A 16,730-nucleotide genomic window follows, 5' to 3' on the forward strand; every position below is an offset into this window, starting at 1 on the left:
GTCCTCTCATGGGTAATATCTGAGCTGTCCCACCAACCACTATTAATTTATCTGTTGATGCAAATTTTGGCATTGCTAGCATTCACCTATTGCACTAAAATGATGGTTTCTATGTGTTGGATGGATGATAATCTCAATGGTAGCTAGGATATTCATTATTGCATTTAGTGGATAAGCTTCCAGGCCCTGTTTGGTAACACTTGTTTTTTAAAAGAAAAAAATATTATTTTAATTCTCAAAATAATTTTGATAATATAAAAAGAAAATTTTAAAATAAATTTAAATTATTTTTACTTATATTTTTTTAGAATGTTTATGAATAACAATACAAAAAAAGAGGAATACTTTAAGGACTTTTACATTGGATCTTAATGTATAATGCTTTGATGAAGAATAAATCGAAAAATTATCCTCCGTACTTGAATTTTTTAATACAATTTTTTTTTTCAATAGGGCACAATGCTCATTCTTTGGGTGCAATGGGCTGATAGAATTTTGAATTTTGATAACAAATTACCTACATTCATAAAGAAGAAAGATTGAAAATATCTCATTTTTTTTCAGAAAAACCAAGTGGTCTCTTCAGTCCATGACCATATGGAAATGGGTGAGGGTAAGGTTGCAGCGGGTGCAGATGGGTACAAGGATAATCTTGTAATCTAGTGGATCATACAAGATTGTAATAATTTTTTTTTTGGGTGATGAATTAATTCACTAATCCAGTGAGAAAAAAAAGAAAAGCTTATCTTGACCCATTTAATATGTTAATCAAGATCATACCAAAAACCTAAAAAATTAACCAAATATTTTGTTTTTCTAGGAAAGCGTATTAGGGAATAAAGGAGGAGCTCAATTTCCACAGAAAAGAACAAAAGCAATAAACCAACTATTCAACCTTGCAAGCTGTGGAATTACAGTAAACCCACAATCTGTCCCTTTCCCTGTTGATTTTCAGAAAATCTACATCATCCTAGCAGGTATGGAAGGGGGTTGGGGGACGCGCCAAAGGGAGAGTGGGAGGAGGGGCACAAAAGGGGGAGAGAGAGAGAGAGGTCAGCTACTTTTGGAAACTGTTGAGTTGTTGCCTGAGAAAACCCAGGTGTCTACATTTTATAAAAGGCTTTAAATATCAAAAATATGTGTACCCAAAAAGCATGGAAGGTGGAGAGAATCTAGAAAATGTGAAAAAAATACCCATATCTTTCACTTCCTCAAAAACCCAGAAATAAAATAAATAAAATAAATGAGAAAGAAATCATTGAGGCAAAGCCATAGGACAGTAGGAGAAGAAAAGTATTGAATATAAGAGGAGAGAGAGACCACATGTTGACAAACTTGAAGTCATTGTTCATGAGAAGTCATGTGTTTGTGTAGGGATCTCTTATCTGGGTTGTGGGATCTCTATATCTTCTCATCAGATACTGGCCCAGCAGATCCTAATTTCTATAAATATATATAAATATTTCTATATATTCTTTTTTAATCTCATGGTGTTGGTGCTGCGGCTGATGATGATCTGACCCTGCTTCTTCAATGGCACTGCATAGACACCCACTTTGTTGTTTAGGCTCTGTGAGGTGTTGTTCTATTCTTCTGCTTTCATGTCCTTTTTGGCTTTATTTTGGTTTCTCTCTTCTTTGTTCCTGCAGAGGCTCAGCGTTCTAATGGGGGAAATTGGGTTTTGGGTTTGTTGTCAGTTTCGGGATGTTTTGATGAATCCATGGTGGGGTTTTGAAAAGGGGTAGTAGCGGATTCGGGTATGAGGTAAAATACTATTTTCCCCTATTTTTCATGCATAATTGGTACGGGTATTTGTTAATTTTCTGGGTTTTTGCCTTTTAGAGTTGATGGATTTGATACTTGATTCGCTCCCTCTTATCTCTCAATATTATGCTGCTGCTTCTTCTTCTTCTTCTTCTTTTCTCTTTCTTTCTTTGATCCAATGGATCATCAAGTGTTTGATTTTGGGAATTTGGGTGTGTGGGAGTTTTGGTGGAATTTGTGGGTGTGGCGTGTGAAAATTTTATATCAAGTTGAAATTTACATTTCCCAATTGGGCATTTGAATGCCCCTTGAAATTTATTTTACTTGGGGTTTGGTTTCTGCAATTACAATAATGTTAGATTTCCTTTTTCTGATCTTTGTACTATGATGACTTGGAAGTTGAGTATGCTCTAAGGGTTTTGATGCTAAAAGACACTTTCCAAGGATTTTTCTCTCTCTCTGCTTGTTGAGACTGTTTCGAGAAATGATCGACAACATTTGGGCTGAGTTTCTACTTAATGTTGAGAAGCAAAGTAGATTTTTCTCTGACTGACTGTTAGAATGTATAACTCTACACTTCAATTGCTATTGATGCATTGGTTTCTGGCTCTGTTTACTGTTCTGTGGCCTTAGCAATCTTGCCTTGTTGCATTGAGCTTTAGTTGATGAATTGTTTCTTTGTTTTGTTGAAGGGGTGATAGCACCTAACCTAAACGGTGCCTGAATGAGTTGCAAAAGCTCAAAGTTTAGTAATATTTTCTAGTTTCATGCTTTGTGTCTACCTTTCAATGGGTTTTTTTCCAGCCATGATCATATATATAATTTAATAATGGTCATACATAAAAATGGATAAAATCTAATGGCCCTTGGATGACAGGGATTCACTTAATCAATAACTGTTGTTCTGTAGCTATTTCTCTGACCTGAATTGAATTATAGCATTAAGCTAACAATTTAATGACATCTCTCAACTCTTTTCTATACCAGAACTTTGGTAGTTGTATTTTGTGATAAATTCCACCTGCATTTCTTTCCTATATCAGAACTTGGTAGTCAAATTTGGACAAATTCCACTTGTATTTCTTCTGTCATGGTGGAAACTTCATATTAAAACAGAAAGTTATATATGGTTGAAAGTAATATGCGGAACTTTAATAAAACTAAGTAATATGCGGATCTAGTTTCTGAAAATCTGTTGTTTCTTTTTTATTACTGGCCATCTTTTGCTGAAGATGTATGTTGATACTTTGTTCTATTTGAGTGTTTTTCAATAATTAAATTCGCAAGTTTTAGTTAACTCAATATGTGGCTTCATCAACTGTTAAGTTTATTGTTGATAATGAGGGCACTCCCTTTTAATTAAGGGCATCAAGATGGGTTTGCTTTGTTTTTTTTTTTTTTTTTTTTTGGAGGGGGGGTGGTGGGGGTTTGCATATGGATACAGAATGGGAGTGAACATATTGTCTTGGCACCAACTGACATGAGATCCCTCCTCTCAGAACTTCAGAAAACTTTATTTCTATGGCTGCCTGTTGAAGAGCCAAGACTAATCTGGTATGTTGGGGGGAGTTTGAGAGATCATGGTGGTTAAATATTATTAGCTGTCTAGCCATGCTTAGTGGTTAATCTTTGTCAAATAAAACTCATAAGTTAGAATAGGAGCACCTTTCCTTTACATCCATTTTAAGGATTGTTTATCTTCCTTACTTGAATTCTGTGCTGGAGTAGTAACTTAAAATCATCTTCTTAGTTGTTACATGTCCAAGAATATCTGCTGACTCTTGAACATTATGTACAGTGACTTTGCAGTTCTTGTGTCTTATTTTTCCTTAGTTTTCGTAAATGATTTCAGTGGTTTGGTCAAATATGCTGGCAAAATTAAGAATTTGATTTTTGTTAACTTGCTACTGAATTTGATTCATTTGTATGTAAAATTACTTTTTTTTTTTCATTATAAAATGTATATTTTAACACAAATTTTCTGTTTCTTGAGTTGATTGCAGGGATGGGAACTGAAGTGCAGTCGAAGATGTACATACCGAGTTATTATTCCATGAGGGATGTAAATGATGATGCTAGCAACAGTAGCTGGTCCCTACATCATGAAAACAAAGCTTTGATGAATGGACAATACTATGATTTATTCTTGACAAGACAAACCGTAGAGGGTTACTTGGGGTATGAGAAAGAACAACTGAGACAAACTATTTTGAGGCATGAATCCATATTTAGGCATCAGGTATTATTTGTGATGCTTCTTCTTTTTCTTTTTCTTTTTCTTTTTTTTCTTTTTAAAATTAAGTTGTGGAAGGAAAGTATAATGATATCCACCCCTTTTTCTCTGGGTCCTGATTTATTGCTTTATGTTTTGATTTGTAGTTTATTGACTACCCTGTGAGTTTCTTGGATTTGGGCTCAAATAGTCCTCATTTGACATGAAATGGCTAAAACAAAATGGAAACAATTACCTTTAGTACCTAATGCTGTTATTTAACATGCATGTTTGAATTTCTTTTGGACATGTAGCTACGTGAACTTCACCGTCTTTACAAAAGACAGAGGGACTTGATGAATGAGATTAAAAGCAAAGAACTTCTCAAACATTCGATTCCGGCAGGAGCTTCACAATCAAGTCTCTTTTCATCCCGCATAACATCTGATGATGCCAAAAAGACGTGGCATATTCCTGATTCTCCCCTGGTGGATTCCACTAGTGGCAGACGATCTATGTCATGCACAGACAGCATCCAATCTCCTTTTAGTTTTATAAAAGGAAAGATCATGCAAGCTAATGGTGTTCACACCCAAAATGGAGGGAAATTAAAGGACTGCGAAGTTTTAGAATCTCACAGCAAGAAGCTTCACAGAAGATTGATTGACCTTGAACTTCCAGCTGATGATTACATCAGCAATGAAGAGGAACAACTAGAAGAAAAAGTTTCTGGGTTGTCAAGGGTGGAAAGTTACTCCCATAACAGGAACTGCAAGGTTCCATGTGAGAGTAATGTAAAATTGTATATTGCCGGTGGTATGAGTTCTGGTTGTAATGGTGAGGCTTCAAGATCTCATTTGTACTCAAGGGAAAGTCATGGTTTGACCGACTTAAATAAACCTATCCAGGTTGAGGAAGCATCTACTTCAGCTTCTGTTGATATTCTAGGTGATATCACTTGCTCCAAAGAGGAAGTTAGAAGACAGGACCTATCTGTGAATTCACATTCAGACTCCCAGTGTTTGTCTAAGGAATTCTCACAAAATCTCCATAGAGGAAGCAATGAAAGCATTTGTCTTAACAATTTGCATTTGGAGAATGAAAGATACCAAAAGGAGTGGCTATCTTATAAGTTTGGCGCTGGTAAGGATTGTTTTTTAGCTATATTGCTTTGAATATGTTCTGATTCAGAGTTCCTGTTTTCTTGCTTGAAAAAATTTAGCATCATTTACAAGTTTTACAATTTTTATTTTTCAGTTATTGATCTGCTTCTTGTCTCAACTGCTGAGGAAAAGGACTTGATTGGTTTCCATTTCTATGTAAACTGTGAAGGAATTATATTTTGATAGGGAAATAAATTGTTGGGCATAGTGATTTATATTCTTGAGTTGAGAATGAGCATATATCATATCCTTTGTATGGTGATGATCTTCTTAACATATATATATGCACACATTGACATGTATTTGGCAATAGATAGAGCTGAATGGCAAGCAAAGGACTCATATAGCTGACTAAGTAGTTGGGATTGGTTTTGCATTGAGTTTGAGTTGTATGTATATAACTTAACAATAGTTTCCTTGGAGAAATGCTGTAAAACATAAAAGAAATTCTGTGTTCTTTCAAGGATCAGTTTTTTTTGTTTGTTTGTGTGCATGTGTTCTAAACCCTTTTTCTGACAGAAACTTATAGTTGAGTTGACTTCCTTGTAAATAAGCCAATTTTTAGTCTTTGAGTTGTATGTAACATAACATTTGTTTCCTTGGAGAAATGCTGCAAAATATAGAAGCAATTCTCTGTGTTCTTTTGAGGATCAGGTTTTTTGTTTGTTTGTTTGATTGTGTTTGTGTGTGTGTTCTAAAGCCTTTTTCTGACAGAAACTTATAGTTGAGTTGACTTCCTTGTAAACAAGCTAAATATCTTTTAGAGGAAATCCTCACCAAATTATGTCCTGTTCTATCTTAATTAGATGGAAATATTTTGTTAAAAAACTGGCTAGAAGTTGTTTCTGAATTTTTTTACTTGGAAAGGGAAGAACAACACCCATCACTTATGATTGTTCCTATTTGAAGCCCATGTTGTATAAATCCTTTTTTTTTTTTTTGTACTTCGACTGTTTACCCATAGGTGATTGTGATTTCTGTTGCAATAAAAAGAAGTGATGGGTAGTTTATTGAGAACAATTCTTCCAAATCGATGTCTGATTTGGCTATTCCTCCCTTTTCAGGGCTAACTAGAAGCGGCAGAAATTCTTGCCAGGGAGGTTTTTGTGCAGATGATTTGCCTGCACCATCTGATTCATCACAAGTTGAGGCTGGGAAAGTCCATGAGCCAGGGACTTTTCTTCCATCTGAACAGAATAAGACAGGAGAAGGGAGAAAAAGGACAATTTTTGGTGTAGAAATCTCTGAAAGAAATCCTGATGTATCTGTCTTGGCTTCCCATGGATCTTGTCTGCACCCAACTGTGGCTCAATCTGATGTACTCCATTCTGAGTCATCTTCTGTTTCCTCTTGGAGTAAGCTTCCAAGTTGCTTCAGCCAGAGCCCAATATCAATTCATGAAAACTCTTGCTCTAACAGATCACATGTTACTAGCAATTCAAGATTGAACCCAAGTTTCAGAGCAGAAGTATCCTATCAAAATGGTCTTTCCCTTGGTTCACAGTTGGAGGCCAGGGAATCACAGATTTGCTATCAATCAAATGCTTCTGATTATCCAAATGGCTTCAGCAACAATCATTCAGCTTCTGAACAACTTGTGAAACTTGGTCCTATGAAATTCTTTAAGGATATGAGTACAGATGTGAAGCCTGCAAAGGGTTTGTGCACAGATGCTATAATTCCCAACTACAATGAAGTCATCTCTCAACAACATGTTTTGCCTGTCTCCCCTAGAGAACCCTCTATCTCCAAGCTAGATGAGCAAAGGAAGAATGAGAACTCATGGGGCGGTTTGCCCTGGCTCAAAGCAAAGCCCCTTTGCAGTGGTGAATCTTCCAAAGGGAAGGAAGCTTCGTACCAGATGAATTTGGATTTCTTGCAAACCTGTTCTCAGACATTTTCCAACAAACCAGAGATTGGTAATGGTCCTTCACAGACTTTGATTCTGGATTCTACATCAGAAACTTGTGACCATGATGATGAGCAAAAAAGGATTAAAGTAGGTGACTGCCAGAGCACTAAAAAGATTCTTGGGATTCCGATTTTTTGCAAGCCTTATAGTTTCAAGGATTTATCTTCTCCTAATTCACCCTCAAAGTCTAGTTGTGTTGCTTCTGCAGTTGATGGTGATAACATTCAGAAATTTGGGTTACTTAATACTGATTTAGGTTGTGATTCATCCAAATCTGGAGAGCTGCTCAAAGTGGAGGGTATGGTTGTAGAGAAGGGACTGGTTAATCAAATTGCTGAATCAAGACATCATATTGATTTGAATTTATGTGTGGTAGAAGAAGAGCCTCCATCTACACACTCCTCTCCGAGAACCAACACGAAGATTGCAGCTGATATAGACTTGGAGGCTCCGGTAGTTCTTGAAATTGAAAATGTTGTTTCTCCCAGAAGGGACTCTTTTGAAAACCAACTTAAGAAGCCATCTAAATTGTTGAAAGATGTATCTGGGGAGCTTCCTGATGAGCTCGTCAGGGTTGCCGTAGAGGCTATAATTGCTATCTCACTATCTCCTGTGCATGATACTGAGGATGTTGCAACTTTTCACCCTTCAGAAACTTCAATGAAGGGCTCTCTCCATTGGCTTGCAGATGTAATATCATTGTGCAAGGGTGACCCAGAGAAGGAGGTTGGAGCAGTTTCAAGGGGTGCTTGCGATGAAGATTCTGTGCTCGATGGTCTTGATTACTTTGAGTTCATGACACTGAATTTGACAGAAACAGAGGTAGAAGAGCATCATTGTGAGCCTCAGCCTCAGGCCTTGGAAGACCAAAAAGATGATGAAAAAATGCTTAGACGACCTCGGAAAGGTCAGGCAAGGAGAGGGAGGCAGCGGAAGGACTTCCAAAGGGACATATTGCCAAGCCTTGCTTCTCTGTCAAGGTATGAGATCACTGAGGACATTCATACAATTGAAGAACTGTTCAAAGCTACAGGTTCAACCTGGCAGTCAAACTTGGCACAGAGAGGAGCTGCTAAGAGTGGAAGGGGGAGGAGGCGTCTGAGGGGTTCCACTCCCTCTCCAACTGTAACTACAGTTTGCCCACCCCCAATACTGCTGCAGCCTAACAGTAGAGAGGTGGGACTTGAGGAGAGAAGCCTAACAGGATGGGGAAAGAGGACCAGGCGTCCCCCCCGGCAGAGATATCCAAACAGCAATGCTCCCCTTGCCTTAAAATAACTACAAAGAAAGCAGTCTTTGATTTGTGAAACGGGAATTTTCCATAGAGCTGATCATGTTCATGGCTTGGTCCTAGCCCTGGAGCTAGGTTACTGATGTACATGGCACCATAGCCCTGATTTTCGGGTTTCCTTTTGATTTTCAGTATCCGGAATGGACTTGTATATTTAGCATAAACAACGTTGGTTTGTTCCTTAAAAGAGAAACAGCATCTCTGCAGCTGTGAGTGTGGGAGAAAAATCAAACTGGGTGGTTTTGAATATTTAGGTTGGCTTCAACTTGGCACCATCCATGGTAGTCTTTTCGGTTTCCAATTCTCTTTATTGCCTCTCAAGTTTCAACTGCGTGGCATCACCCCCATCTTTCATCTAACAGGTGGCAGTCAGGCAGAGGAGAAAAAGACTTGACTTCCCGTTTGGGCACACGTTTTCAACTTCATAGGAAAAAAAAAAGGAGCCCCCACGTGAAAACGGCACACAAATGTAAATGGGTTATTTGATTAGAAGGGTGTTTGAAAATGAAATTTAATCTTCTACTATTTTTTTTTCATTTAAATAAAGATGTTATTATTATTTTCTTATAAAAATAATTATTTTTCTTTTAAAAATGATAGATAATATTTATATTAAAAATAAGTTATTTTTTTTAAAAAAAACATGAAAAGGGTTATGCCTAATTCCTAAATATTTCAATCTAAATATACAACGATCAAAACAGATGTCTCAAATTTTCAAAACAAACATGGAAGGGGAAGAGCAGAGTCCTAAGATCATCTACGATATTATCATCCTGGGTGCCTCTGGTTTCACAGGCAAGTACGTAGTGAGAGAAGCCCTCAAGTTTTTCGATGCCAGTTCCTCATCCCCTCTCAAAACCCTAGCCCTAGCTGGCCGAAACCCCTCAAAACTGGCGCAAGCCCTAGAATGGGCCGCCCACCCCAATCCCCCACCTGCTATTCCTATCCTCACCGCGGATACCACCGACCCGCCATCCCTCCGCCGCCTCTGCTCCCAAGCCAGGCTCATCCTCAACTGCGTGGGCCCCTTTCGCCTCTATGGCGAGCCTGTGGTCGCCGCGTGCGTGGAATCGGGCTGCGATTACCTGGACATATGCGGCGAGCCGGAGTTCATGGAGAGAATGGAGGTGGCGTACCATGAGAAGGCGTCGGAGAAGGGTTCTTTGGTGGTTTCTGCATGTGGGTTCGATTCAGTTCCGGCTGAATTGGGTCTCATGTTCAACTCTAGACAGTGGGTGTCTCCGGCAGCGCCCAATCGGGTGGAAGCCTACGTGAGTCTGGAGTCGGAGAAGAGAGTGGTTGGGAATATGGGGACGTACGAGTCCGCGGTTTTGGGCGTGGCCAATGCCGGCAAGTTGCAAGAATTCAGGCGGTCCAGACCCAGAAGAGCTAGGCCAGTGGTAAGACCATTAGACCATTCTCAGTCTTGATTCTAATGGGCTTTGCCATGACATTTTCTATCAGTCTTTCCTTTTGATTCTGGCTTTTTCTCTCGGTCTCAGTTCTGGTTTATTTTGCTGTTGATCTTGGATGATTTTTTTTGTTCTTTTCTAAATCTGAACGACTGTAAAGCTTAATCTTTTCTGATAGAAAATCAAATTAGGGAAATAAATAGATAAGACTCATCCATGGGATTGTCTGGCCAATAAGCTATATCACTGAACTTGAAGTAGATGGGTAGAAGACAACTGGTTTCCTTAGCTTATTTTCCCAAAGATAGCATCTTAAAAACAATTAGGGAAAGCCCCTTTACATATTTGGAAGCAGTTTACTAGTTTAGATGGTCCTTTCATACCTCCACAAAAGCGTATGTAGCAAACGAGCTATGACTGATCACTGTATATCAGTTTGTTGTTGTTTTGTTCTGGAGTAATCTCTTAGGGCACATTTCAGTGTAAACGGTACCAGTATTATTAAACACAGCTGAATTTAACAGTAACTATAGGGTCATCATCATGAAAGCTGGTCTGTTAAGGACATTTCCAGTAAAGGTGGCTGGCATTTAGGGGAAGATGTCTAGATTTGTTGGGTAGGAATGATCAAAATGCTTCTTCCAACAAACCTTCATACTAGACATGCCATGATTGTTCCTAAACTTTGTGGGGAGAAACATATTTTCTGATTTTTCTTTGTGGTGTTTTTTGAAATCCATCAAAATAAATATACAAGAACATTTTGCACTTCGGGCTTGGCTCAGTGGCAAAGGAGGTTGGTACAAGGAAGGTTCATGATTGAATCCCTTGTGACCCAAAAGGAAAAATAGAAAGAAAGAAAGCAATCTGATTCTTACAAAATTATGCTTTAATCTTGATATATGAGGCATGAGCTATACCTATACATACACATGTGGTTGCAGATTCCTGGTCCCCCTCCACCAAAAGGACCAACAATCGAACACCAGAAGCAGATTGGAGTTTGGGCTGTAAAGCTTCCGTCTGCGGATTCTATTGTTGTGCGACGAACACTTTCTATTCTTACAGAAAACCCGCGTGGTCTGCCTGGTGTCAATGAGAGTAGTGAACAGATTGCAAAGAAAGAGGCCTTCTGGTCAACCGTGAAGCCAGCTCATTTTGGGGTGAAGATAAGCTCAAAATCTCTGTTGGGGATATTCCGAATCATCACAGTAGGAATTTTCATTGGGGTCTTTGGGAAAACTGCTTTTGGGAGGTGGCTTCTGTTAAAATTTCCCTCGGTTTTCAGCCTTGGGTGGTTCAGGAAAAAGGGTCCCTCTGAAGATGAGGTGAGAAGTGCTTCCTTCAAGATGTGGTTTGTTGGACATGGTTTCAGTGACTGCAGGCTTCTTTCAGAGGGAAACATGAAGCCTGATAGTGAGATAATAACAAGAGTAATGGGACCTGAGATTGGGTACTTGACCACCCCAATAATTCTACTTCAGTGTACTCTCATTGTGCTGAGCCAACGGGACAATCTACCCAAGGGTGGTGTCTTCCCCCCTGGGATTGTGTTTGGACACACTGATCTCCAACAACGACTCCAAGAAAATGGGATTTCTTTTGATGTAGTTTTAAGGAACTGATGGGTTCAACTTTTGTCTGCTGAACGCTATCTGATAATAAGTTAATTACTGAATGTTGAGGTGCTTGTGGGTTTCTTTCTCGTGACTCTTCTTCTGCCAGAGTGGTTATGGCTTTGGCTTTGATGAGCTTGTCTTAACTCTGCATTTGATTTGCTTTCATACATTTCATCCTTTCATGTGCTGCTTTAAATGCAGGAGCTGGTGTTTGTGGTTTATTATTATTATTATGAAAAGAAAATTTACTTATTAAAAGAATAATTGTAATAATCTTCAAAGCTAAATTTTATAACATTTCTAGAAGTAGGTGTTTGTGTTAGCCTATATTTAGTTCCTGAAAATTTGAGAGAAATAAATTGAAGGCAAAGGAAATTTTAAGAAAAATTAAATTACTGAAGAATGCATGTTTTTTCAAAAACAAAAGAACATTTTTTCCTTTTGGCTTTTTCTTAAAAACCGGACCGCCATCATTCTGGTCCGGTCCGGTCCAGCCCCTTGAGCCGATCAGTTTTTGAACCAGTTTCGAACAGCCTGAACCAGCGGTAGGATTGGTGAACGGCTGACCTGGGCGGTTTTTGATGAACTGAACGGTTCAAAACCCAACCCCTTCCCTTTCTTCTTTCCTCCCCTCCCAGAACCCACCACTGCGCACTTCCCCCTTCCCAGCTCTTCTGCAAGCCCAACGCCGGGGGTTACATGTCGAGGACTCCACCCTTGCCGCTTCACCCTCTTTTTCCAGCTTATATTAATCTTTGACTCTTTCACTCCCATTTTGAGATTTTTTTTGTATTTTTATTTTTATTTACTTTATTAGTCCCACCCTTTTCCAGCAATCTTTTACTCCCATTTTGAGATTTTTTTTTTTTTTTTTACGTTTTTATATTTTGTTTACTTTATTAGTTTTTTCCATTATAATTTATTTTATTTTACATTTGTTATTTTTTTAACTTTGTGATTTTTAAAATTTATGATTTTAATTTAAATTGATGAAAATTAAAAAAATTATGATTTTAAATAAATTTTTGAAAATGTTTAAATAAATTTCTAATTTTAAAATAAAATTATGATTTAAATTTTAATAAATGTGTAATAATTTTATTTTATTTTTAAGTAAATCAAAATAATATTTCTAAATATTAAATATGCCTTTGGATATCTTTCCTCTTTAGAAATAAAAAATAAAAAAAACTTTTCCACAAAAGTATAACCTCATATAAAAAATTGAAAAAAAAAAGTAAAATTTAAAATTTGAGGAAGTAAAAAAAAAAAAAAAGACTAAAAAGTTGTTATTAATCTTAATTTTTAAAACCATTAATTTTTTAATGTAAACTTATAAGGATTCTTTTATCTTATATAAAAAAGTTATTATTAATTTTTAATTTTAAAATAACAAGAAATATATCCAAACAAAATAAAATGTTTTATCTTTTATTTATTTATTTTTTTAAATAATAAGTAAAATAACTACAATAACTTATAATTTTGGCTTCTGTCTGGATCGAATTCTCAATTCTATAAGAACTTTTATCCTAGGGTTTATAATTTAAAGAGGAATTTAATAAAGGAGTGAGGAAAATATTGCTTTTTAATTTATTATTAAAAGTGAGGAAAAAAGGAAAAGGAAGTCATCCAAACGTGCTTACCAACATACGGGTATCAAAGTCTAAAGCCCTAAAACGGCGTCGTTTTCAATGTCAAGCCGCGGCTGCCAAAAATCGAACCTATCGGCTAATCCAAAACCCTCCCTCCTCTACGGTATGTCTGCCATGAGCGCCTGCAAAACCCTAGTTCGAATCTCAATCTCATCTCTAGAATTCTCTCTTGTCTGCAATCAACGGAACTTCTCTTTCATCCCTCTTCCAAATCACCCTTCTTTCTCTCCAATTTCCTCTTCTCTGCGTTTCGCATCCCTCCTCTCTCCAGCTTCTTCAATTTCATTGGGACTCACTCGCCACAAACTCCATTCAAGACCGTACGTTCACGTCGCAGAATCTGTTGGGGTAGAAACCACTGACTTGGAAGATGACTCCAACAAAGACATTGTAGAGCATCTGCTTACCAACACCGACGATGTAGGGAGGTTGATGAAAATGGAACGGAGGTCTATGACCGGTGACGGAGGTGAGCTGATTCAATCCAAGCGGTGGTTTCCTTACCTCGATAAGTTCAAGACTGGAACCACGTTTCTGAGCAGCAGTGAGATCCTGGAAGCCATGGATCCGTACATAATGGAAGTGAGGAAGGAAAGGTTTAGGAATGTGGTGAAGAGTAGGAGTTATTCAGTTTGTTTGGTGGTGGAAGGTTTGTGTGATTTCGGGAACGTCTCCGCTGCGTTTCGCTCAGCTGATGCGCTTGGGTTTCAGTCGGTTCACGTTGTCTCCTGTGACAGCTCGAAAAGGTGCAACCAAATTTGAGGTGAAAATGCCTTGGTTTTGTAGATTATTTGTTTGAATTTGGAAATTCCACTTGTGTTTTTTACTATAAAATTGGTTTCCAATGGTTATAACTTATATCAATTGATGAATAGGAAGTAGGTTTTATATCAATGATCCATAGATATATGGCAGCAGCACTTCTGAAATTAGTGGAATGGCAGTAATCAGTTTGCTTTAAAATGAAAAACTCTGGAAATTGATTATTATGATTTTTAGTAGAAGATATTGATTGGTATAGCATTACTTAGACTGTTTATGTTAAAAAAAAAAAAAAACGGATCAGCTTACAAGGAAAATGACTTATTTGGTTCCATATCCAAAGGATCTTAATCCATTTGGAAAGGCATGGCGTTCATTGCAGATAAATTAGGGTTATGTTTAGTTCCTAGAAAATTTGAGGAAAAATGTGAGGAAAGAAAATTGAGATGAAAAGTAGAAGAGAAATAAAAAATAGATTTAAAATCAATAAATTATTTTTATTTATTACTTCAAACCTATTTTACTTATTTTTCATCTTCCATATTAAGATTAAAAAATTTTAAAATGTATAAAATTTTAATTAATTTTAATTATATTTAATTTTTTCTGTAAAACCAAACATGAGAAAATTATTTTCCTTAACAGTTTTTTTCTTTCTTTGTTACTTTCCGAGAGCCTAGAGGATTGAGATTTTGGGCTCTAGGTTTTATTTTGCTTTCACTTGGGCACCTTGGTATTTCATAATTTGTGAAACGTCGAATAGGAATGATGTTGCCGTACCTTTTTTCTTTCTAGACCTCTTTTTCAGTGTAGGATACCCCGAGTCAAGAATATCCTTGCTAAAGTCACCATCCATTCTTTTTCCAGGTACAAAGACAATCGCCATGTTAGCATGGGAGCTGAGAAATGGTTAGATATTGAACTTTGGAATTCCACACAAGAGTGCTTTGAAGTTCTGAAATCACGTGGTTATCGCATTGCTACAACACATGTTGGAATGGATGCGGTATCAATCAACTTCTTTCCTTAATGTAGATAATATTTAAAGTGATGTGCTTAGTTTATGATATATGATCTATCCATTTTGTGATGGGAATTAACAGTTCATAGCTTCTCTAATCACAATAATATTCTTAACTGATCCTGGGTGTCCTTGGTGCTATGCATAGGTTTCTATTTATGACATGGATTGGACCTGCCCAACTGCAATAGTTGTTGGAAATGAAAATAGGTGATCATCCTCTTTTTTTATCTACAGCTCTGTTCACAAAATTGAAATCTATTCAGTTACATCATTTGATCTACTTGTTCTTTTTCCAGACACATGGTTGATATCTATTTATTGACATTGTCCTATGATTTTTGTTTAATATCTGCAATTCCTGATGACAGGGGAATAAGTGATGAAGCTCTAGAATTGTCAGATTTGCATTGCAGTATTCCAATGAAAGGCATGGTGGACTCCTTCAATGTTTCAGTTGCTGCTGGGATCCTCATGCACCATGCTGTTTGTGACAGAACGTCTCGCCTGGTAATAATGACATTTTTGCACAATCTTGTGTTGCATAGGAGAGAATCAATCTAAATTTCCCAGATAGATCATGGATTGACCTTTTGTATTGAATGTTTCCATCTCATCTTTACATCCTCTCAACTTCAATTGCTATTTAATGATATCCAGATCCTAAAGGAACCTAGCTTCTGTTACCTTCACTATTGAACTCTCTTAACCTCCTGAATGTGACTCCATGCCTCACATTTATGAAACCTGATTGAAGGTTGTAGCACAATTGTTACAGATCCAAATTCAGTTTACTTATATAGAAGTTTTAGGAAAAAGAAATCCTATCAAAAAAACAAAAAAAAGGGGGAAAAGAAATGTTGTAACAGTCTTATTACCAAACACCTGTGTTCCTCTCAGTTCCACTCTTACTAAAAGTCAAATGATTTATTTGGTTTTGCCTACTTGGTTTCTTTGTCGGCCTTGTGGCCACCTTATTGGCAGGTGTTGATTTTTGGAGTCCTTTTTGGTGCATTTCATTCTTCATCACCAATGTGGCTTCGTTATTCTTATTAGGCTATGACTTATATATTGTCTTGAATGTTGGATTCTTTTTCATTTTTCCTTTTAACAAAGCATCTTATTGTAGCGATGGAGCTGAAATTTGATGAACCATTCTAGGAATATGTTCGTTTTGGATAATAATCTTTGTCCATCAAGTTTTGTAGATAGTAGAGATTAATAAATGGCCTTTTCCACAGGGTAGTCATGGTGATCTGTCATTGGAAGAAAGCCGAATCCTACTTGCAGAGTTCTCTCTGCGTCACAGCAAGAGTGCAAATAGCATTGCTCATGAATTCGCAAAGCGGAAGGCAGCCAGCCCTGTTTCCAAACTTTGAAAGAGAGATCAATCATCTGACATGTGGGTTTTCTGTTGTGATATATTACAAAATGTGATTCCAGAGAATCTCACAGGTAGTTTTGGTTCTCCATTCTTTTTACTCACTTGGGTTGAAGCTGAAGATGATGTATTTAAAGGCATGTTATAGACAAAGATCATGGACTAAGTTCAAATAAACCACTCCTGCAGTTCTTGTCACAAATCATCCTTAAAAATATCTGTTTTAATCCTTCCCCAATGAAACTAGTGCCGCCACCTTGGTTGTTTATTTGCGATTAGAGTTATCATTGATTTTCTATCTGACAGTGGCTTTTTGTGAAGGCTTTTGATTGAAGGAAGATGCAGCTAAAACTGAGAAGATCCTTTCCCAACATGGAGCAATGTAAATGTAATCAAACTGGACCATGTACGATACCCTGTTGGAGGGGCATTGGTTAACGATAATGGAATAATTTCATTCATCAATTTTTTCCTTTTTATTTTTCTTTCCACCTGGAGACCTGTCTGCAATGTTCACAAAAGCCGGACCCCAAAG

The 16,730-nt window shown here is 37.3% G+C and overlaps 3 protein-coding genes across 6 annotated transcripts; all 3 read left to right on the forward strand.

Moving 5' to 3' along the window:
- Positions 1-1,028: 1,028 nt before the first annotated feature.
- Positions 1,029-8,591, forward strand: LOC104881703 (uncharacterized). Of its 3 annotated transcripts, XM_010662803.3 has the most exons (5): positions 1,029-1,577; positions 1,698-1,764; positions 3,768-4,003; positions 4,291-5,119; positions 6,204-8,591. In XM_010662803.3, exons 3-5 carry the CDS (start codon positions 3,770-3,772, stop codon positions 8,327-8,329), a joined length of 3,189 nt encoding a protein of 1,062 aa, XP_010661105.1. In that variant the 5' UTR covers positions 1,029-1,577; positions 1,698-1,764; positions 3,768-3,769; the 3' UTR covers positions 8,330-8,591. The 3 variants fall into 3 exon arrangements, with proteins under 3 accessions (XP_010661105.1, XP_019080739.1, XP_059598321.1); XM_019225194.2 differs by having other exon boundaries at positions 1,029-1,764; XM_059742338.1 differs by lacking the exons at positions 1,029-1,577; positions 1,698-1,764 and adding an exon at positions 3,213-3,318.
- A 120-nt stretch (positions 8,592-8,711) lies between these two features.
- LOC100255987 (probable mitochondrial saccharopine dehydrogenase-like oxidoreductase At5g39410) lies at positions 8,712-11,576 on the forward strand. Its single transcript, XM_002284110.4, has 2 exons — positions 8,712-9,745; positions 10,702-11,576. The coding sequence occupies exons 1-2, from the start codon at positions 9,047-9,049 to the stop codon at positions 11,380-11,382; spliced, it is 1,380 nt and encodes a 459-aa protein (XP_002284146.2). The 5' UTR covers positions 8,712-9,046; the 3' UTR covers positions 11,383-11,576.
- A 1,438-nt stretch (positions 11,577-13,014) lies between these two features.
- LOC100259259 (uncharacterized) lies at positions 13,015-16,658 on the forward strand. Of its 2 annotated transcripts, XR_787658.3 has the most exons (6): positions 13,016-13,777; positions 14,661-14,799; positions 14,963-15,024; positions 15,186-15,324; positions 16,056-16,269; positions 16,517-16,658. XR_787658.3 is itself a non-coding variant. In XM_010662806.3 (5 exons), exons 1-5 carry the CDS (start codon positions 13,071-13,073, stop codon positions 16,191-16,193), a joined length of 1,185 nt encoding a protein of 394 aa, XP_010661108.1. In that variant the 5' UTR covers positions 13,015-13,070; the 3' UTR covers positions 16,194-16,658. The 2 variants fall into 2 exon arrangements, 1 of the variants encoding a protein (XP_010661108.1); XM_010662806.3 differs by having other exon boundaries at positions 13,015-13,777; positions 16,056-16,658.
- The last annotated feature ends 72 nt before the right edge of the window (positions 16,659-16,730 follow it).

Source organism: Vitis vinifera, chromosome 14 (assembly GCF_030704535.1).
Source record: "Vitis vinifera cultivar Pinot Noir 40024 chromosome 14, ASM3070453v1".
Lineage (NCBI taxonomy): Eukaryota > Viridiplantae > Streptophyta > Magnoliopsida > Vitales > Vitaceae > Vitis > Vitis vinifera.

Excerpts from the sequence above, each read along its gene's own strand:
- LOC104881703 (XM_019225194.2), top strand. The coding sequence starts at position 3,770 with ATGGGAACTGAAGTGCAGTCGAAGATGTACATACCGAGTTATTATTCC. Across the intron at positions 4,004-4,290 it reads AATCCATATTTAGGCATCAG|CTACGTGAACTTCACCGTCT; the intron begins GTATTATTTGTG and ends TTGGACATGTAG. Across the intron at positions 5,120-6,203 it reads ATCTTATAAGTTTGGCGCTG|GGCTAACTAGAAGCGGCAGA; the intron begins GTAAGGATTGTT and ends CTCCCTTTTCAG.
- LOC100255987 (XM_002284110.4), top strand. The coding sequence starts at position 9,047 with ATGTCTCAAATTTTCAAAACAAACATGGAAGGGGAAGAGCAGAGTCCT. Across the intron at positions 9,746-10,701 it reads CCAGAAGAGCTAGGCCAGTG|ATTCCTGGTCCCCCTCCACC; the intron begins GTAAGACCATTA and ends ATGTGGTTGCAG.
- LOC100259259 (XM_010662806.3), top strand. The coding sequence starts at position 13,071 with ATGTCAAGCCGCGGCTGCCAAAAATCGAACCTATCGGCTAATCCAAAA. Across the intron at positions 14,800-14,962 it reads CACATGTTGGAATGGATGCG|GTTTCTATTTATGACATGGA; the intron begins GTATCAATCAAC and ends TGCTATGCATAG. Across the intron at positions 15,025-15,185 it reads GTTGTTGGAAATGAAAATAG|GGGAATAAGTGATGAAGCTC; the intron begins GTGATCATCCTC and ends TCCTGATGACAG.